This window comes from Balaenoptera musculus, chromosome 3 (genome assembly GCF_009873245.2).
Source record: "Balaenoptera musculus isolate JJ_BM4_2016_0621 chromosome 3, mBalMus1.pri.v3, whole genome shotgun sequence".
Classification (NCBI taxonomy): Eukaryota; Metazoa; Chordata; class Mammalia; order Artiodactyla; family Balaenopteridae; genus Balaenoptera; species Balaenoptera musculus.
This window is the reverse complement of record NC_045787.1, coordinates 105226450-105248802: the sequence shown is the minus strand read 5'-3', so window position 1 is coordinate 105248802 and position 22353 is coordinate 105226450. Positions and strand designations below refer to the sequence as shown.

At 32.6% G+C, this 22353-nt stretch overlaps 1 protein-coding gene across 2 annotated transcripts in view; it reads right to left on the bottom strand.

Annotated features, from left to right (window-relative positions):
• Positions 1-275: 275 nt before the first annotated feature.
• SLC12A2 (solute carrier family 12 member 2) overlaps positions 276-22353 on the bottom strand; it is a 109677-nt gene continuing 87599 nt past the window's right edge. The window contains exons 19-27 of one of the 2 annotated variants that reach the window (XM_036847195.1): positions 19136-19215; positions 16704-16829; positions 13848-13895; positions 12265-12387; positions 10662-10773; positions 8787-8873; positions 7375-7510; positions 4444-4511; positions 276-3180 (exon numbers count right to left, since the gene is read on the bottom strand). In XM_036847195.1, coding sequence (XP_036703090.1) covers positions 3045-3180; positions 4444-4511; positions 7375-7510; positions 8787-8873; positions 10662-10773; positions 12265-12387; positions 13848-13895; positions 16704-16829; positions 19136-19215 — 916 coding nt within the window. In that variant the 3' untranslated portion in view covers positions 276-3044. The remainder of the gene's footprint in view (positions 3181-4443; positions 4512-7374; positions 7511-8786; positions 8874-10661; positions 10774-12264; positions 12388-13847; positions 13896-16703; positions 16830-19135; positions 19216-22353) is intronic. The other variant, XM_036847196.1, reaches the window with a different exon arrangement.

The following is a 22353-nucleotide window of genomic DNA, read 5'->3' as shown; positions in this document are numbered from 1 at the left end:
ACAAATAAAGCAGAATTAGAAAAGTTAAATCACTTCCAAAATATCAAAATGAGCTGCATCTGATATGGCTCAATCTCACTGTCAATATAACTAGTGATTATTCCAAAGGCTTAAGGATAGTGAAAAATTTCAAACAACTTTTCCAAGGCATGAATATTAAAGTAAAAGCCATTTAAAAAGCTCAGACATCCATGAAGTAAATTGTATAAATGTGGTTAAATCACAAAGTTGACATAGATTTATAAAACAGATAAAATATAAGAGTAGACATTAAATTGTTTTAATGAATCCACTTCCTTTATTGCAGTAACCTCTGTACAAAGCAGCAACTGCAATACTCAACAGTAAAACATTAGAAAACCATTTGTGTGACAGTTATAGTACAGTATTATCAAAATATTACATTTTCAAACTTAGTAGATAAACATCCACCAGAGCTCAAATCTTTAAATTATTTTTCCATAGTCTTTAAAAATATGTAATGTCAGAAAGCATAAAAAAAGAATGTAAAAGGAAACCTAAAATACAAATGAAATAATGTAACAAATAAATATTTGATTTAATTAACTGTTAATAATCACCTTAACACCACCATTCTCTAAACCCACTGAATTTTTACCTATAGAAATAATGACCTGTCATATGCCATTACATAATTATGTATTTCCAAGTTATCACCAGTGATTAGAACTTAAAAAATTTTGGCATTAAAATAATCAAATTCAGCATAAATAAAATAGAGTAGAATAGCTTCAACACTAGCTAGCATCTCTAAGAATTAATTGCTGAAATTTATTAGAGCACTACAACAACCTTGAAAATTTTGACCTGGTATCTAGTGTTAAGTGAAAGTAATGCATTTTTTTTTAAAGTGAAAAGCTTCTTAACATTATTTCACAGACAATATTACCCTCCCCCATTATGCATATTTAGATATATTTTATGTACTTTATACACATATGTATGATGCATGACATTTGGTTCCTGCAGTATAGATCACAACGATGTTTTCCTGAATGAGAAAAAAAAGAAAAAAAAGTATGTGTACCTGTGCACATTTCAAGATAGCAGCACTCAGTTATGCCCTATTAACCATTTTAAAAGTTCAAACATGATATTGTTTACTGAATAATATGACATTTCTACTGTCTTTCCCTCCAAACACTACAAAACCTCCAATAAATGGTACAATGCTATGAGTTATAACATTGGAAAAAACTGTTAGAAAAACAATTACCTCATTCTCTTAACATTCTGAATTTAAAATTATTATCAGATCTCCTTTATGGTGTTAACTTAGTTCATACTCATGCAGCAAAAATATTGCACTACTGAACAACAGTAGTAATTTTATAGATTTCTATCAAGATTCATGAAAACCTACATAAACTCTTCACCAGTGAAACTTATACCAATGAACACACTGAACAGTACTTTAGATGAAATGTTCTCCATTTTCTAACTGAATGATAACTGTGTGAAGTTATATGCCCTTCAAATGATCACCTTTGTTCTCCATGAAACCTGTCTTTCAATCTGTGAACTCATGTTTACTGAAACAAAAAAATGTAATCTGATGAATCTTGATCACTTTAAAATGCAAAAAACCAGCAACGTCATTATAAATACACATATGCATCTGTGTATGCATATACATATACACACACACATACAGATATGTAGATATATTATCCCTTGAAATGTTTCTAGGAAATCCTTCCTTGAATAAAAAATGAAAAACTTCACATTAATAATTGCATATAAAGCTTTTAGTAACAGTACATAATGCACTGTCAAAACGGTACTAGTAGACTATGATGTCAAAACAGACATTTCAAAAGCACAAACTGGCAGTTTTTCTTAACACAAAAGTTTTAAAGTATTAAGAATGGATTAAATTTAAATGTTCAGAATAATCTGTTCCAACCTGAGTATATTAATTAAGACTATGAACTTGACAATTGAATGAATTAAGCCTAAAAACATTTCACTAAGAAACCAGTGGTCCATTTAACCATTCAATGAAACACTAAATATTTTAATTATTTATAAAAAGGATGATACAGTGATATTCCATGTGTTTACTGAAATATTCTATTAAACAACAATGCTTTGTCTAATTTTCCTCCAGGAAAGTCTTCTAGCATTTCATAAAAGTCCCTCAGATTTGAGGAAAACTCTAAATTAGGACAGATCTTTCTTCTAATAAATACAAATGATCTTAAAGATTTCTGTCTAAAGAATGACAATATGTGATTTTTCAGCATGATATATAGAAGTACTGGATAAATCTTCAACCTTCCCTAAGGTTTCAAGAAATAATAATCAAATAAGATATAAATAACAGCCAATTAGAGGTTTAAAAAAAAAAAGTCTATTTGGCCTTTTTTCTCCTAGATCTACATTTATACATATTCATGCAAACCTAAACTTGGGGTCACTTTTTGGTTCCCATTTTTTTTCTTGCATTTTCATTAACTCACCCTAATTCTCCCCTTTAATATCTGACAGACACCTTTACAAAAGTAATAGAAAACATACAGTACTCAACACTAATTGGTCAACGGAAAAAGAAAAGCAGTGTCCATTTTATTTTAAGGTGAAAGAGACTAGAAATAAAAATAGCTGAAGGCAAAGTTTGACATTCTACAAATTTATAAAAGAGGATATAGTGATGAAATTTGGTTAATTTCAGAAGGCACCTCAAGGCTAAAGGCTTTTTGTACTCCTTTCATCAATCAAAAAATAACACACTTTTATTGCTATTCAAGTAGCAAAGGAAAACTTAACTCTCACAAGCTTCAGTCCAACAACAAGGAGTCATCATTCACTAAGATAGAGATACGGAATTGACTAAAACTGAAGTCTCCATACACATAGCAATGGAGCAACTTCTCTGTGTGCTTTCAAATTAATGAAATAGTGAAAATAAGTCAGTTTGCCATTGTGATGTTAACGTGTCATTGAAGATTTCAGTGATAGCAGTTACTTCACTAGGCACTGAAGTACCGTCTGGAGGGCTGTCCACTGTGCAGACAGAACATTTAAGAATAGAAGGTAAGGACACTCTGATGATTCCCACGGACTAGGAGAATTGGTGGTAGGTCCTTGGATAGAGCTTCTAACCATGCCATGTAGAGAGCACTAGACACAGCACCTTTTCGTGCAACTGGGAGACTCCTGGTATCAAAAAAAGAAAGGAAATTAGACAATGCATTTAAGTTGAGAAGAATAAAATGTAGTAAGAATTATAAATTAAGTCACAGTAATAGTAACTAAAAATTACTATAGTTACAGAATATTTTTGAGTGCAGGGAAATTCTGCATATAGTATAGTAACTACTATACTCATATATAATTATTCCCATTTTTTTCAAGTTTGAACAAAATATTTCTCAGAAATTTCTTAAGAATAGCAAATAAATATTTCTATAAACCCTAACGCATTTGGTATCTAACATTAAACCTCAAATTTCCCCTTAGAATTCTTTTAGGAGAAAGGGACGTTTCTATCTTAATTTTGATAGTGGTAACTATACATGGACAAATGAAATTCAAACATAATTAATTCTACATATTAATATTCAATTTCTTTTATTTCTCTCTGGACTCTCATTTCCATTTGTAGATAGTGATAGTATGTCCAGTTGCTCCACAGAGTGTCTCTCTAGATTTCTATGTTTTAGTGACTTCCATTACAGATACTTAATTATCATCAGCAAAATCTGAAATTTTCTGGTGTATTAAATATTTGTTGTTAATCAAAATAACAATATTTTGGCATTACTTTATTTCATCATTTGGCATGTTTCAGAGATCTGAGCCTTCTTTACCTATATAAGGGCCCAGGCTCCAGGACTGAGAAAATTTGGGTTCAAGAAAGATCTAGCTAACCTGGTTTAGTGGAGGAAAAGCCAGAGTAAGCATAAGCATCGATATTCAATGTGAAGACAATGCGTCTAGATGTAAATTTTGTGTGTGGGAACTTGGTGGGAATTGAGATAGGAACTACTTTTTTAAATTTAATCCTCCACGTAACTTGATGGAGTTATTCCTATGAAGAAGCAGCCTGGGATCGACGTTTTAACTTGCAGCCCTCATACCCCACAAATGTTGATGGCTATGCTGCGGTGTTTCCAAAGCTAAGGGATTTTTTAAAAGTGGGAAAAAGGATAAAGGAAAAAAATCACAGAATAAACTATTATGATAAAGAAGTACTTAGATTCATGCAAGCTTAAGGTTAATATTTTTGTTTTTCTTTCCTCCTATCTTAAATGATTTCTTCATATGCTTAAAGCAAAGTGTATTTAATAAGTTTTTTTCCTCATAACCACAAAGTCATTATGGATGATATATAGATATATACTTGGTAATAGAAATGAATCCTAATTGAATTATCATAAAATGAATACCCAAGAAAATCTTAGTATAGGCATTACTTACATGACAATGATATTAGCTGTGTTTGAATGTTCCTTTAATAATTCATTTAACCTGATCTGCCGGTATGTCTGAAATGAAACAGAACAAAGTCATTACTAGACCTTTTGAAAACTGGAATTTACCCTGGTTCATAAAGCTATTAAGTAGACAAAAAGAAACCAAAATCAATTTTGGTATAATAAAAATATCTTTTCCCAAATTTTAAAAAAAATTAATGCTTTGCACTATCCAAATATAATTACAACTTAAAGTAGATTTAGTTTACACCACTGGTTCCTCCTCTCATAACCAAACGCAGTTCTTTTTTATTTTTAACATCTTTATTGGAGTATAATTGCTTTACAATGGTGTGTTAGTTTCTGCTTTATAACAAAGTGAATCAGTTATACATATACATATGTTCCCATATCTCTTCCCTCTTGCGTCTCCCTCCCTCCCACCCTCCCTATCCCACCCTGCTAGGTGGTCACAAAGCACCGAGCTGATCTCCCTGTGCTATGCGGCTGCTTCCCACTAGCTATCTATTTTACGTTTGGTAGTGTATATATGTCCATGCCACTCTCTCACTTTGTCACAGCTTACCCTTACCCCCTCCCCATATCCTCAAGTCTATTCTCTAGTAGGTCTGTGTCTTTATTCCCGTCTTGCCCCTAGGTTCTTCATGAACTTTTTTTTTTCTTAGATTCCATATATATGTGTTAGCATACGGTATTTGTTTTTCTCTTTCTGAGTTACTTCACTCTGTATGACAGACTCTAGGTCCATCCACCTCACTACAAATAACTCAATTTCGTTTCTTTTTATGGCTGAGTAATATTCCATTGTATATATGTGCCACATCTTCTTTATCCATTCATCTGTCGATGGACACTTAGGTTGCTTCCACGTCCTGGCTATTGTAAATAGAGCTGCAATGAACACTGTGGTACTTGACTCTTTCTGAACTTTGGTTTTCTCAGGGTATATGCCCAGTAGTGGGATTGCTGGGACATGTGGTAGTTCTATTTTTAGTTTTTTAAGGAACCTCCATACTGTTCTGCATAGTGGCTGTATCAATTTACATTCCCACCAACAGTGCAGGAGGATTCCCTTTTCTCCACACCCTCTCCAGTATTTATTGTTTGTAGATTTTTTTGATGATGGCCATTCTGACCGGTGTGAGATGATATCTCATTGTAGTTTTGATGTGCATTTCTCTAATGATTAATGATGTTGAGCATCCTTTCACGTGTTTGTTGGCAATCTGTATATCTTCTTTGGAGGAATGTCTATTTAGGTCTTCTGCCCATTTTTGGATTGGGTTGTTCGTTTTTTTGATATGGAGCTGCATGAGCTGCTTGTAAATTTTGGAGATTAATCCTTTGTCAGTTGCTTCATTTGCAAATATTTTCTCCCATTCTGAGGGTTGTCTTTTCGTCTTCTTTATGGTTTCCTTTGCTGTGCAAAAGCTTTTAAGTTTCATTAGGTCCCATTTGTTTATTTTTGTTTTTATTTCTATTTCTCTAGGAGGTGGGTCAAAAGGATCTTGCTGTGATTTATGTCAAAGAGTGTTCTGCCTGTGTTTTCCTCTAAGAGTTTGATAGTGTCTGGCCTTACATTTAGGTCTTTAGTCCATTTTGAGTTTATTTTTGTGTATGGTGTTAGGGAGTGTTCTAATTTCATACTTTTACATGTAGCTGTCCAGTTTTCCCAGCACCACTTATTGAAGAGGCTGTCTTTTCTCCATTGTATATTCTTGCCTCCTTTATCAAAGGTAAGGTGACCATATGTGTGTGGGTTTATCTCGGGGCTTTCTATCCTGTTCCATTGATCTATATTTCTGTTTTCGTGCCAGTACCATACTGCCTTGATTACTGTAGCTTTGTAGTATAGTCTGAAGTCAGGGAGCCTGATTCCTCCAGCTCCGTTTTTCTTTCTCAAGATTGCTTTGGCTATTCGGGGTCTTTTGTGTTTCCATACAAATTGTGAAATTTTTTGTTCTAGTTCTGTGAAAAATGCCAGTGGTAGTTTGATAGGGATTGCCTTGAATCTGTAGATTGCTTTGGGTAGTAGAGTCATTTTCACAATGTTGATTCTTCCAATCCAAGAACATGGTATATCTCTCCATCTATTTGTATCATCTTTAATTTCTTTCATCAGGGTCTTATAATTTTCTGCATACAAGTCTTTTGTCTCCTTAGGTAGGTTTATTCCTAGGTATTTTACTCTTTTTGTTGCAATGGTAAATGGGAGTGTTTCCTTAATTTTACTTTCAGATTTTTCATCATTAGTGTATAGGAATGCTAGAGATTTCTGTGCATTAATTTTGTATTCTGCTACTTTACCAAATTCATTGATTAGCTCTTGTAGTTTTCTGGTAGCATCTTTAGGATTCTCTATGTATAGTATCATGTCATCTGCAAACAGTGACAGCTTTACTTCTTCTTTTCCAATTTGGATTCCTATTATTCCTTTTTCTTCTCTGATTGCTATGGCTAAAACTTCCAAAACTATGTTGAATAATAGTGGTCAGAGTGGGCAACCTTGTCTTTTTCCTGATCTTAGTGGAAATGGTTTCAATTTTTCACCATTGAGGACGATGTTGGCTGTGGGTTTGTCATATATGGCCTTTATTATGTTGAGGAAAGTTCCCTCTATGCCTACTTTCTGGAGGGTTTTTATCATAAATGGTGTTGAATTTTGTCAAAAACTTTTTCTGCATCTGTTGAGATGATCATATGGTTTTTCTCCTTCAATTTGTTAATATGGTGTATCACATTGATTGATTTGTGTATACTGAAGAATCCTTGCATTCCTGGCATAAACCCCACTTGATCATGGTGTATGATCCTTTTAATGTCCAACTGCAGTTCTTGATACATATGTCTTAAGTATTTTTTAAAAAAAATCACATGGAAGATTAATGAAAAGGAAGCAGGAGAGAAAGAATACCTTGGTCTTATAAAGTTCAAGCTCATTATCTGTTATTCGCCATGGTTCATCTTCTTTCATTTTATCTGCAATATCTTGTTCTTTATCATCTTCATGAAGTCTGTATGGCTCAATCATTTCATCAAAAGCTACAATACTTAGAAAAACAGAATACAGATAATTAACCTTATGCTGAATTACTTAACAGTAAGATCTTAAACACTAAATTATAACTTGAAAAGTTAGTATAATTATAACTTCAGAAGTTAGTGTTTTCCAACTATTGTGCTCCCTTCCATACTCTGACTATAACAATCACTCTGGCAATTTTTTTTGAAAATAGCAATAATAGTTTCTCTAACTGATTAGAAATTTAGAACCATATTCATAATAAAAGAACTGCAATTTTAACTGCTAATGCAGGTTTCCTTGTATCTGCCCCTGCTCCTATACCCCAGCCCGCCAACCGAAATAAATTTCATCACTTAAGCCAAAATGATCCTGTTAAATAATAAGTCTAATTGTGTTACTCCTTTACTCAAAACACTCAATTGCTTTCCCAGTTCAAGTACCACTGAAGAGAAGTAGTGTAAGAAAAGGTACTAGAACATTTTGAAGGGAGGAAAGGGCAGATATTAAACATTTAAGATGCAGAATTAAGCTGTAGGTCCAAAGATACTAAATAGGACAAAAGATAGTAGAAGAACATGAACAGCATTCTAATCCTCTATGAATGTGAAAAACTTATTTTTCAGAATCAGTCTCATACAAATCTCCTAGTACATATTGTTCTATAAGAGAAAAAAAATGTCTCCCTGACCACAACCTTACAGGGTATACCTTACTGTTTTCTACTTAAAATGAATTCTTTATACCAGCTTCATCATATATTCAACATATATCTGAGAGTAATTAAAATTATGTACAGTAATATAAATATGTATAATTATAACAACTTCCATATACCATTTCCAGGTAGAATAGTCCACGAGTCTACTTTTCTTTGACTCTTGAGAATTCTGAATGCAATTACTATAGGCAAATTCTTAGATTTTTTTTATCCCCTATTTTAGTAAAAAAACAAAATAGTGGAAAGTATTACCCATGTGGAGTAAGGACTGAGTGGTCATAATGAACAATGGAAATTTAAAGAACCATGTGGAATTTCTGTGGCACTAATGATTTTCAAAAACTACTTGTAAATCAGTAATTGAATTCTTCTCTAAATATTAAAAACCCTTTAGACTTACTTCAATATCTGCAATAGGCATGCCAACTATCTGCTAGATTAAAAACAAGTTGACTTCACATGTAACTAACAGCAGGCAAAATCCCCAGGTAATTAGTTTAAGTTAAATGATCTGTTAGGGTGTCTGAGTATGTCATCCATAAGAATCAGAAATTTATACAAAGCAATTAATCCAATAACTTACTTTTCTTTCTTTGGTTTAGTATTAATATCTCCTAAGACCATGATATCAGAGAAGTCTATCCGGAACTTGCTAAGCAAAGTAGCCATCCTAGAACAAAAGCAAGCATTGAGACACGTGAAGGATGTATATAGAAGTATTCTTATTCTATTTAGGGCTGAATCTATATGATTTATAGGAAAAGTCTACCAGGTACTAAACAGAGTCCATCTGAATTAACTTACAAAGTAGACATCTAAATGAGTTACTGTTCATTCACAAAGTAGACATCTAAATTCTGAGTAGAAACTTGTGTTGTATTCTTTTACTTTCTCTGAATCTCTCCTTAGTATCCAATAATGAATGGACAGAGCAAGACATTAATAACGAAATTTGAATGGCAACTAGTTTTTTTAAAGTTAATTTTAGTCAAATTATATTGGTAAGTATATGTATTTCAGTAAAAACTAGTACACAGTTATTTAAAAATTATTTTTGGATTATTCTTCTATCCACGAAGAATGCATATTTCAAGGTCCAACTCTGACTTTTCGGGCAAAACTGAAGCTATAACTGATGGCAGATTAAGTTCACAGCTTTTTTTTTTTTCTTAAAACTGGGACAAACATGAAAAGGAGCTCCAGTAAGCCTCTAATTTTTCAGTAAATAAATACCTTTTTGGAGGCAGAGTTGGCAATTAAACTTTGGTGGTAACAACAAAAAAGTTGAAACACACATACAGGAAAAGCAATTAACAAAACAGGATTTTATTTTTAATAAAATGAGTTTTCTAAATTGAGATAACAGAAAACAAACAAGCTATAGGTTTAACTTTTAAATTACTAGTATTTCTTGCATAATTCATGATTTGAAATGTATAAACACTTAGCTCAACTCCAGTGTAAATCTACTAAGTGCCTAATATGTGTTGTAGGACCCACAAAACTCAAATCTAAGATAAGAAAATAAATATAATTCAAGCCTCAGAATGTAATGATTGGTATCAAGTATATCATGTTTCAGGAAGGGAATGTAACAACTAGAAAGAAACAGGGAAGGCGTTATGAGGAAGGTGACAATAAGTACTGGGGTTTTAAAGAATGGAGTTATTTTAACAGAGAAGGGAGGCAAGTGAAGAACTATTTGTAGTAGACAGATGAGAGCAGGCAAAGAAGTAAAAGTCTGAAATCATATGTTTGTTTAGAGCAGATGCAGAAATGTAAACTGAAGTATAAGGCGTATTTGGGGGAACAGGAGATATAGACAGAAAGGAAACAGGAGGACAGATTATAAAGGGCCCTGTCGCCTAGACTCTCTATGGTGTGTAACAGAGAAGAAGTTAAAAATATTTGGGGCAGAGGCATCACATGATCAAAGCTTTGCTTTCTAAACGTGAAATTGGGAGCAATATGCACGATATATTACAAAATGTTCAGAGATGAGACACGGTGTACTTAGAGAAGCAATGAAACCAGAACTAGAATTGTGACAGGACAGACAGAAATAAGAAAATGGACAATGCCATCCTGCATTTCTGTTGTCTAGAAGTCTACAAAATATAACACATATACGAATATCACTTATGTATATTTTTTACCCTGATTTTTTTTTTTAAAAGGCTGCTTAACACTTTGATGCTGGAAGTATTTAATAAAGATTTTCTAAAATGTCAATATATTAAAAAATATTACATATAAGTAAAACCAAAAATCTAAACTTAAACGTTAAGACAAAATTAAAGAGAATGAGGTTTTACTTGTTTAACTAGACTTTTCAGCTTCACTACAGAACAGAGCAACATGACATTTTCTGTGTTGTCTAATTGTTATCCCTATCAAATCTATATTGAAATAATGAAATACTACTAGATAAATGCCCATCAATTTAAAACAGACTTACGCTCTCCGGTCATGGTCTATTCTGTTTATTTTTCCACCAATGAATACTCTGATCTTACAATCTTTCCACTTTTTCTTGGTAGTCAGAAGATACGGTATCAATAAGGTCAAACCTGAATCATAAAAATATAACAAATCCCTTATTAAAACACTAATTTCTCAATTAAGAACTTTTAATTCAAGTTAGTTGCTAAAAACACCTTTATTATAACTCAATATGAAACAAAATTGTTCTTTCAGTCCTTCCTTAATAATTCAGTCAAAAAGCCACTTGGCAGGCCTGAATAAGGAGGGAGGCCCAGTGGAGTCAGGGCCCATGTGAGGAAGGCAAAGAAATGGGATAGTGGCCTGGCAGGGTAGGGAGACTGGTTATATCAGGACTGAGGAAAAGAGAGTATTCACTGAAGCTAATGGGAGCCATGTTTCTCAATGGAATGAGAAACATAAAAAGGGAGAAGCTGGAGTGAACCCTGCAGTGTTGCAATGGAAATGGTTTCAATCTATACCTGTATATACAAATAAGTGTGTGTGTGTGTGTGTGTGTGTGTGTGTGTTTCCTACATCTGTCCACTAACAGGGCCTGGGAGCAGTGACACCCTAGTAGAAATGGGCATATCTAATGCCCTGACCTTTGTTTCTAAATACCATTCTCCACTAAAAGGAATCAAGCCTCTTTGGATAAAGGGTGATTCAAGTGTTGGTGTAGGTAAAGTACAAAACTGAGCCTGGAACGTCTTATTTTATCAGAAAATAAAGAATGATTGGACCATGACAAATGGACACAGAAGTTATCCTAAAGAGGATACTGCTGGCCAAATCTGGGACAACATCAAAACAAACTATGAGAATGAAAAAATCATAATCCACTGAATAAAATAGGAATCCATAAGTCCACGTAGAAGTAAAGAGAAAGCTCCTCTTTATATTTAAACACCAACTAATAAATGAAGAAATGACGGGATTGGAAAAATCATCATTTGGAAACCACAAACACACCACAACAATAGTAACAGCAAGAATAAATTCAGGCAGAAATATCAATGGATGCTAAAGATGGTGCCAAAAATAGCAGTAACGATGGTATATGTGCAGAGTCTCAAAGTAACTCCCCATGCCCCAAATATAATCATAAAAGGGGGTAACGATAACTTTTCGGTATATAAACCTGGGGAAAACCACCTTACTCAATGGTCAAAGCTACATTCACCAGTGATGAGACAAATCAACACTATGTGCCACGTGATAAGACACAGACAGAAGGGCACAGCATCACTTCTGTGATATTTCTACCCACAGAAACTAATTATGATGAATCATTAGACAGCGCTCCAAATCAAGTGACATTCTACAAAATGGTCTGTAATATCTAAAAAATAATGTTAAAGTCATGAAGCTCAAGGAAGGACTGAGCAACTTTCAAATTGAAGGATATTGAAGGGACAGGACAATGAAGTGTGATGCCTGATTCTGGAACTAATCCTGTTGCTTTGGGGGACCTGGCTTAACGGGAATGGGGTCAATGAAGAGTATACACCATTTCCTAGTACTACCCCCACAACTTCAGAAAATTTAAACTTCTTAAAAACATGTGTTAGCAACCTTACCTCCATCATCAAAAAGCCACCAGACATCAATAGTGTTCTTTCCCTGTTTTTTCTGAAACTGTGTACTGGCTTCAAGAAGCTTTTGGTCAGCTACATTTAAAGGGACAGCAGGGCCTTTGGATTCTGAAGGATCAAGCAGAAAAATAAGATATTAGGGAGGAGGTAAATATTAAAGCATATTTTGCTAAATTCCCATAGTTCCCTAACTTTTGTATATTCAAATGTTTATAATGTAGATAGTTGTATATATGACATCAATCATAAGGTTATAGTTGTTTACAATTTAAATATACTTTTAAAATGGTTACAGATAAATAATATCTGTACAATACCTAAACTCATCCAAATTATCTTGCCTAATTTCTAATATTTTGAAGCATTCTGAATGAAAGAGAATCATAAAAACTACTAAAGAAAATTATGATCGCTAGATTTTGATTTTTGAAAAGCTGTTTCAGGCTAACTGGGCAAATTAAGCTTATGCCCGTTCCATGAACATAATTTCTTTTGTAATCTGGTTTCTCAATAATTTAAAGCTCAAAAAAAATTTTAAATGTAACGTTGTTATCTGTAATATAAAAGACAGAAAGAAATGGGAGACATAACAATACAATCATGCAGTTATCACAATGAAACCTCTCAGTCTAAGGAAAAACTCCCTCATCTTTACCTAACTTTTGTCCCCTCAATATGTGAGGCCCAATTCTAAAGCCATATAACCACCACATCTTTCTTTGAACCACAGAAAGACTGTGGGAACTCCTAGGAAGGGCACCCATCTACTGTAGGTCTAAAGAACAATTTATCAAGGGAGTTCCCATTATGTATCCCCAGGAATTACAAAGGAAGAAAAAAAAATCAGCACTGACTCTGTGAGCAAGCAAATGACTACAATGAAATCCCTACACCAAATTTTAAAAGCATAAATCCACAGAAGGAAGTCTGATCACTTTTGTAGAATGTTTATCATTCACTTTTCATGCTGCCATGATGTACGCAAAACATGACGAATGATTTTGCATGATGAAATAATATGGCTACCAAACCACACTGCTCCATAACTCTCACCTCTATCTCCTTCTCATAAAATTCATGTACGTTGACATGACTGTATCTCCCAAACGCAGCAGGACTGTGAGAAATATTGTAGTTTTTGAAATGAGAAATATATTAGTATCAAAATTAAGGACTTGGCTGGGTACAACTGATGGTAAAGAATGCAAGTGACACTGTAAATAAACCTATCTCAGTGTCTCTACTTATCATCTAAACCATGCAGTTTAAATTTAAAAATTAAAATACTGACTTTCAGGATTTGAATATTTCTGAAATACTACCATGATTTAAAAGAATTTGTCTTTGATTTAAAAGAATTTGTCTTTGATATATCACCTTTTCCTGGGATAATTTAATGCTTTAGTTGGCCTAATGATAATTTTTCTAATCTGCATTTAATAAAAAACTGTAACATCACCTCACCATGGAAATAAAAACCAAGGTAAAGAAAGAAAATAATAAGACTGGAGTTAAAGAATTAACAGTATGAGAAAAAGGATTAAAATAAAATGATGAAAAATGCCTGCCTTTTTTCAACAGTGGTTGAGTTGGAGTCTTGCCATCCTCTTCCTCATCTAGATTATGTTTAAAAAACACAAAATATAAGTTAATTGCCTTCTTAATAATAAAATAATGAAAATGTAACTAGAACACATTTATAAATAAAACACAGTATGAAAAAACAGTGTGAAAAATAATTAAGACTGAAGATATTTTCTACACTGAGTGTTCAGGATTTGAAAAAGCAAACATATTTTAGACTCCTCCAGCAGGGCTACTGAGTAACAGCCACCCCTAAATTTCATTCCTGTAAAACTGACAAAAACTTTAGAATTTTTAAACTTTTAAACTTTCATACTTGAAATCAGTTTCTCTGGCTTATAGAGTAGAAATATGATATTATAAAACTGATGTTGCAAGTAATACATAAATTTCAAACATGCCATTGCATCACTGTGTAAATGACTGACAAGTAGTTTTAGAAACACTTAATAGATATTTGGTATTTGTAAAAATTAATCACCACTTGAAATATTTAGGAGTTTGATCAGAGACAAGAGTCTTTTGGTTTATATAAAATGCCAGGTTATACAGGAGTGATTTTTCAAATACATAAATTTATATATATACATATATGTATATGTATATATATACACATATATACACATGTGTGTGTATATGCATGTATATAGCATATGTCGGTCCATTTATATTTACATATCTATAAATATTTCCTAGGGTTAATAGTTTTCCTAATCTGAAATTTTTTTCGTATTCTAAGCTGTACTATTTGTTTAAGGCACATAAAACTCCCAACTTGGACAGGAAAGAGTACACTGCAGTGGGCTCTGAGTCAGACTTCCAGCATTCCAAGATTACTTCTAACCCTTCTTCTAGCTGTGTGACCTTAAGCTAGTTACTTAACTCCTCACTTTCCTCTTTTGTTAAAAGGGTGAACAATACCTACCTCTTAAGGTTGTTATATTGCAAGCATTAATGCACACAGCTCAGTGCCTAGCACAAAACACATATTCAAAGGGTACTCTTTCTGTCCCTCTGCATACTGCATGCCTCAATAAGACAGACGTACCGAATATAATGATACCAGAATGTTTATAATTCTGAAGACGTTTAAAATTATATAAACTTTCCTATATTTTCTATACTAATTTTGAAAATAATTGGCTAAATAGAAAATAAACACAAAATAAAATAAATGCTATTTTTGAATGCTACTTTTTATGCCTGTTATGGAACAAGAAACATTTCAATTATTACATTTAATTTAATAGTATTAAATATTATTGTTCATATAAAGTAGATATTTGATATTATCTATCTTTAATGATAATAAAAAACATTTATAAATATAACTATGGACATTCTGTATTCATTTCAAAGAGCTTAGAAATGTCAAGGAAATCTTGACACTGAAAAATGATTTAAACTAAGTTAAAGGCATTTACACTTTTATAATAAAAAGATGAGTAGAAATGTACTGACCCAGTTCCCTACTCTATAAAAATAGACTTCATAAGATTGTGACATACATTAATGAGCTAATGAATGGATAACATCTACTACAATGTAAGAGGAACAGTAGATGCCTGATAAATATATTACTTCTTCTCCTCCTATCACAGTTTTACCTATTAATTCCTAACAGATTCCGTAAAGAAAGGATCTGTTTTAGGCAAGAGAAAAGGACAACAACAACAAATAAGAGGAAATGAAAGAATGTATACCACAAACTAAAAATAAATGCAGGAACATAAGAAGAGTTATCAGAACCAGTTTATAGAATTTTGAGGTGAAATAGAAAAAAAAAGATTACAATCAAGCCAGCAAAGAACTGATATGGAAAGTGGGTCTCAACTAAACTCTCAACTACCACTACTCTAAGCAAACAAGGTAAATAAGGAGGAAAGAAAAAGCAACATTAATGCTTCTAAATAATCTAGAAGAGATTTCAGAGATAGGAGTTATCCAAGGTTATCAATTTCAGAAAAAGAATGGTAATTATTTTACAGGAAGCAAAAGTATGATACAGTTTGATGATTTACAGTGCAGATTTTTCTTGTTGCATGTCAGCTGGGAGTAGGACAGATGGAGATACTAGACTGAACAGAGGTAGGAGAGTGAGGGTAGGAGAGTGAGATTTGGAAGTCATTCCTCTTTCCTTCTCATAAACATGACATAGAGATTTGTGGATGAAATTATCCCAAAGTCTCAGGAGATTTGGAAATCTTTTTGTGGTTTAAACCACATTAGCCACCAGGAGTATTTATGTCTGTAATTATGGCCCAACAGTTCAGCAGCCAAACGTAAATTGCTCATTTCTTGGGAGGAGACTAAATTGAGGAATAAAGTTGCACTTGATTTTTTACTACATTGTTTTACCTGAACAATACCAGGTACAGTAGATGTAAAAATATTCTGAGTATCTCAGCACATAAACAAAACCCCTGGTATTGAAGTATCTTGATTTACCAAAAAAAATATGTAAACTAATTTTATAAACCTCATTCCTTTCAGTGTTATCATATGCTATACACACATTACTCCAAAACTACCATGTTTCTTTCCAAGTTCAGATTAATCAATGCTTCAAATTAAAATTAAGTATAAATAAAAACATACAAGAGCATATTAGTATTTAATTAACTGGCATGGTTTCTGTTCTGTGATCTACTTAATACCTTAAAAATAATTAATCATTTGTAGCCATTTTTGAAAGGCATAAATTTTACCTGAGCAACTAGAAATGAACAATACACGTTTGAGAACTGGTTACTTTGTAAGACATGCCATATAATAAAAACTATTTCTTCCAAAATTAAAACATTACCATTAATAAAATTTCTTGTTTGAATAAAAATTACCTTTATGTGTAATGGATTTTTCACTAGATGGTTTAGAAGTATCTAAATCTGGTTTTTTACTATACTCCACACTTAGTACCACATCCTTGACACCAGGAGATTTCTCTTGTGATGACAGTAATTCTTCTGTAGACATAAAATATTCAAAATGTTATCTGAATCTTTTAACCAAAGAGGGCATCATGGTATAATATCAATTAAATGACAATTTTAAGCAAAGTTTATAATGATAATGGTAAGTTTATAACAAATAATTTCTTATTATAAACAAATGTGACAATCAATTTTGAAATGACTATTCAGCTAAATATCTTTAGCCACAACTAACTGTCAGACATTTGAATTAGGTGATGGGGAATCAGTAATGAGTAAGATGTACAGAACATAAGAATCTGGTAGACAAAAGAATGATGTATAAAATGTGAATCAACTCTACTCTAAAAGTCATTTACACATGTAAAAAATGTAGAATGTGACAAATGTTCATTACATATAAGATGACAGACAACAGTGAAAAATTATACCCATGACTATAGAGCCAAAACTAGGGGATAGAGTTCTTTCCTAAGCTCATGGTGAAAGTGCCATCTCCATTTTTAAATCACTTTCTTCATTTTCTGTTTTTTGGGAAGGAGTTAGTAAACATTTAGCTTCCACAATAAAAAAGATTTATCATAAAGACAAACATAATATGAAATTGATCTTCTATCCATAATCCTCATCACTAATATGTGTATATTAAGAGAAATAACAATAGAAAGTATGTAAGCCTCGGTGCCAGCACTATGCTAAGAGCTTCACAGGCAGTATCTTCACAATAGCCCTATGAATAAAGATGAGGAAACTGAGGCTTGGAAGTCAACAAATTTGCCCCAGCTACAAAACTACTAAGAGAAAAAGCTGGAATTTTTAAAGCATATCTGACTCTGCAGCCTATGCTCTTAAGCCCTGTGCTAAAGCAAATTCCTGTCTCCAAATCTTAATGATGAATAAGGAGGCTTTCAAAACAATTCTTATGATTATAAACACTTGAAAATATTTTCTTGAACTTCCAATCACATTTAAATCTCAGCAAATTACAGAGTATATCATTTATTAGCCAAACTGTGATGTTTTTGAGAGTGAAAGGGAACACTACCAATAATTATGCAGAGTTAACAGGTATCCTAAACCAAAATTACTGTTAGAGCATAACAAGCATAATAAATAGTATTTTGCAAGGCCTACTCCAGAGTAAGAAAATGCATTTTCAGCAGGCCATACTTTCGTGTTACATGGATAAAGACCTCAAAGCATTCCTTTCAGAAATGTACAATACCCTTAAAGTGGTGGAGGGAGTGGGAGGATTAGAACAGTTTAAACACATGACCAGATGACGAAAGTTCATTATATGCCTCTCAGCTATTTAGCCTTAGCTAATTTTGATGACCTGGTTAATTAACTGATAAGGATAAAATATTAGGTATGCAAATTTTCTTAAACTTACAGTATTTTTTAAGCTACCAGGAAATCATTAGAGGGTATGGAATTTTCCATAGTTTTTATAAAGTTGGCAAAAGCGCTAAGTATACTTTAATAGGTTTTAAGCTTAATGAAAAAAAATTTTTTAAAAGCTTAAAAAATTATATAGTTTGAGAGATTAGTGGGTGTCAGGGGTTAGAGAACAGGGAAAGAGTATGAATGGAAGCTATAATGCAGTAGCACAAGGGAGATCTTTGTGGTGATGGAACAGCTCTGTATCTTACATGAAACAACATATGTGACAAGTGAAACAGAACCACACACGTGCTTGTGTGCACATTTGTACACACAAGTGTATGTAAAACTGGTGAAATCTGAATAAGGTATGTAAATTGTCCCAATGTCAATTTCCTGGTTTTGATACAGAACTATAGATATGATGTTACCAGTGGGGGAAACTGGAGGAAGGGTACACAAATTTTTGTGAATCTATAATTATTTCAAAATGATAAAGTTAAAAAATATACTTATAGAGTCTTTTCTGAAGAAAGAGTAAATGATATAACAAAGTTTAGTTTTTCATTATTAATATGCCTCTATGTACAAAGTATATCTTCCATAAACATGAAAATGTCTAAAATGTTTTCCTCTGATTATTGTATTTATCATGTATTTTTATAACTTTGGCCAAACTACAATCATAACTAATGTTTGTTTCACTTAAACTTAGGATTTGAATTGAATTTTATTCTATTAATAATTACTAGCCACCGTTCAGGTTGGTACAAAGAGAAAATACAAACTTTGGTAGAGCCAACCAGATCTGATCTTTAAATGCCATACAATAAGTATATGACACATATTAGATGGTAAATATTAAAATTATTAAAGAATTTGTAGAATTATATATAATTTTCTAACAAAGTAATTTATATTTTTAAGATAAAAAATGTATTTCAAACAAGATTTACCTTGTCCTTGAAGATGAGATATATCCAGACCCTCTTTTAGGCGGATAACTACTACTCCGTATTGTATATCAAAGGCGTCACTGTAACAAGAAAAAAATAATAAAAAAATTTTTAAATCACAAAAATTTGTCTCCTTCTCTATAAAATGAAGGCAATAGTAGATGATCTCTAAATTAACTTTCAGCTTTAAGTATCTGATTCTTATAATATGCTTTAAAAATTACAGTGACATCCATATGTTAGTTTCAAATCCTACACCATTCCTTTTCCTTTTCTGTAATACTGCTAAAATCTACTTAAGTGTAGATCTTTATAGTAGTGATATTCTACCTACAGCAGCTGTTTAAAGCAGTAACTGTAGTTTTATCTATCAGAAACAGACCAAAATTGTGGAAAAACAACTTTCAATAATCCCATCATAGTTAATTTAGGCTTATACCTTTAAAGCCAAGAGAAATACATGAAGACAAAGAAGACAGGTTCTGAGAATGAGAGCAGGTTGTAGAATATGAAGGGATCACTTATTATTTATGAAAGAAGGGTGCTTTTCAAGTAATTCAAAAATTTTTACAAAACAGGTTTAAAAAGTAGTCCTAAGGTTATATATGCATTTGCAGACATGTATTCACATGCCCTTTTAATTTTTTAAAACACAAACAGGAACATCTTATACACAGGTAAAATACATTAAAACCTTGAAGACAACTCTCAAACCAGACTTAAATTCCAGAAACTTTAGTTAAGATCATAAATCATGTAGACCTAAGTTTTTAAATCTACTGAAAGAATTTCCAATTGTAAAACTTCAGGTTGGGGGCTTCCCTGGTGGCGCAGTGGTTGAGAATCTGCCTGCCAATGCAGGGGACACGGGTTCGAGCCCTGGTCTGGGAAGATTCCCACATGCCGCGGAGCGACAAGGCCCGTGAGCCACAATTGCTGAGCCTGCGCGTCTGAAGCCCGTGCTCCGCAACAAGAGAGGCCGCGATAGTGAGAGGCCCGCGCACCGCGATGAAGAGTGGCCCCCACTTGCCGCAACTAGAGAAAGCCCTCGCACAGAAACGAAGACCCAACACAACCATAAAATAAATAAATAAATAAATAAATTTTTTAAAAAAACAAAAAAAACAAAAAACTTCAGGTTGTTCCCTGGAGTGGCAACAGGCTTAGATTTTATCCTTTATTATTATTTTTAATTATACAAGTAATCAATATTCATTATATGCATATAAAAATGATACATTAACCTATAGCTAGGCATATAAAAAGAAAAAGCTAAAAACTAATAAAATGATCAAGTTTTTGCTCCTATTGATAAGTAGAAGAATGTGTTCATGGTATAATATGTCATTGTAAAAGGTCTTTTGTCATTGTTGTTTTAAATCACAGGGAGACAATTTTGGCCTGATTCTTCTGTTGAATTTTAACCAAGGTCAAGAGAGATTCACTGGAGAAAAAATTAATAGACATGTTAACCTTCCTCTGCTGTACTGTGAAAGATCTAATTAACTATTAGAGAAGAAATAACTACAAGTATTTTAAAAAATAGTTAATAAAGTAATTGAATCAAAATCAATTTCCTTAAAGAAAATCCAGTGAATATAGCTCTTAGTCTACTTCAGACTAAAAGAGCGAAATGTTTTTGCTATAAGGTATGGAAATTTCTATAATCTATATAATTTCTTTAAGCTATAGAAGTTGATTTACAGTTTCAGACCCTCCATACTGTTAATACATACATAGTAAATAAAGTATACCTCAGCTGTTCAAGGTATTTAAAATCACAACCAGAACATAAGTGTCACAAGATAAAACAGTAAGCAGTATCACTGCTTTAAAATAGCCATCAACGTCTATGGTTCCAGAAACCAGAGAGCAATATTTTACCTATCTTTAAACTGCTGCTTGACATATAATACTTGGATTAATACTGGACTCTCAGAGCAAACATTTACTTCAGTTCCTAAAAGATCAGTGTCAGAAAAGACTCCTTTCTTTCAGTGCTCCCATTATGACAAACTACAACTAATAATGAATGAATTATTTGCAAAAATGTCACTTTTTCTATTTTCTAGGATAATTACTCCATCTCACTGGCCTTAATCTTCAAAGAGAAAAAGCATACTCTTTGGCTCAAGGCCCACATGATGTAGTCTTTCTTTCACAGTCTCCTTCTTTCCCTAATCCCCATGCATACAAAGTACAGACTACAGAATTAGAAAGGGAGAATGAAGTGCTGTTTACGAAAAAGTTAACAAACCCAAAGCCAAAGACCAGTCACAACCTCTGACAAACCAGCAGAGCTTGAATTTTACTAAAAACCATTTAACAATTACTTGGGAAATCTTAACTATCGTATATTTTACTAATGAATACAAAGAGATTTATGAAAGTAAAGTATGAGCTCTGGTTACTTCCACAAAGATGTATCAAGGTAGCTACGAAAACAAAAGCATTATATGTGATACAGGTAAATAATTATATGGTTCTACCAACAGATACAATAGGAGCTCCAGGAAGGGAAATAACTCCAGTGAGTTAAGGATAAACAGATAAAAATTCACAGAGAAATAGGATTTGAATCTGGTACTAGAGTTATTTTGACAAATATAAATTTTTTTTAAAAAATGACAGTTTTTATAAAGAAATACTTTATAAGGAGTGAACAGTTCTATTTCATCAGCATGTATGACAAGAAAAAGACTACTCTTCAATCAAGTATGATGTACTAAGAGGGAATCCTTATCCTCTATAAAACAGTGTGAATGAGATAAAGAGATCTGCTAAATAAATACTAGGAATACTAGAAAAAGTACTTTTCAAGATTAAAAACAAAATATGACAAAAATAGAAAGAAATTTTATTCTTTTTATTAAATAACTCAGTTCCAAAACACCTTTGTAATAGATTAAACAGATACGTATCCAAAACTTAATAACATGGATAGATTAAAATCAGAAAGACAAAGTTAACAAAAGGGTAAGAACTCATTAGACAACCTGTAAGAAGGAAATTAAAGTGATGTAAATCAAAACTAAGCTGTCTTATAAACATCATTGGAAATACCACTGAAAAGTGAATAGTAAACTCAGAACTTAGTACTTCAAGGGGGTGGAAAAGCAAACATATAAGTGCATTTTAAAAAAAGAAATGTAAATAAATTCCAAATGATTATTTTCATTCTTATGCTTCTACTAGAAGAGACTATATGAGAAACAGAC